At 47.4% G+C, this 734-nt stretch overlaps 1 protein-coding gene across 1 annotated transcript in view; it reads left to right on the top strand.

Annotated features, from left to right (window-relative positions):
- LOC119591387 overlaps positions 1 to 734 on the top strand; it is a gene marked incomplete in the record, with an annotated part of 32,034 nt that overhangs the window by 28,246 nt on the left and 3,054 nt on the right. Inside the window, 2 exon segments of the mRNA XM_037940126.1 lie at positions 158 to 272; positions 388 to 658. Coding sequence (XP_037796054.1) covers positions 158 to 272; positions 388 to 658 — 386 coding nt within the window.

The following is a 734-nucleotide window of genomic DNA, read 5'->3' as shown; positions in this document are numbered from 1 at the left end:
GTCGCTACTTTTTATGCACTTGTTTAAAACATTATTTTTGTGATTATGTTCATATTTACCATCACTATTACTTGTATTATTATTCTTGCGTTTTGAAATACTTGTGCACTAATATATTCTCCGCCCTTTCCTCTCTCTCTCCCCATTCTGCTCCCAGATTGGCCGGCCTGCTGGGGAACTACAACAACGAGCCGGCCGACGACTGGCGAGGACCGGATGGTACCGAGGCCTCGGCGAGCACTTGGTCCGTGTCTCCCGAAGCTTGCTATGAGGTGCTTCACTTAATCGTCTCTTTGATTACTGTGTTTGTTCTTTGTTCGTCTTTCTCTTATAGGTGAAGTGGTGAAATTTCATCTCCCCCTCTTTTTGTCTGCATCCACAATCCAGGCGAACCAGGCTATCCGGGTGGACGTACTCTGCGAGACCGAGGAGGGCGTCGAGGAGTGCTCCCGTATCTTCCTCGACTCCGACAGCAGATTCAGCAACTGCTTCGAGGCAGTGGACCCTCGGCCGTACTTCTGGCACTGTGTCACTTCCTTCAACCGGCCGAAGTTTGACCTCGCCAACGCCAATGCCGTCTGCAATGTTGCCTCTGCTTATAAGACGCAGTGTCTCAACCAGAAAATTCGTTTGCCGAATTTAATGGAATGCGCTGAAGGTAAGTGGCTCCTTCGTTTTATTCGTTGCAGGTATTATTATTGAATTGATTTCTCATTTTACTTTTGCTCTTTATT

Source organism: Penaeus monodon, chromosome 28 (genome assembly GCF_015228065.2).
Source record: "Penaeus monodon isolate SGIC_2016 chromosome 28, NSTDA_Pmon_1, whole genome shotgun sequence".
NCBI lineage: Eukaryota > Metazoa > Arthropoda > Malacostraca > Decapoda > Penaeidae > Penaeus > Penaeus monodon.
Note: the sequence above shows the minus strand (reverse complement) of the source record. Positions and strands in the feature narration are given on the sequence as shown.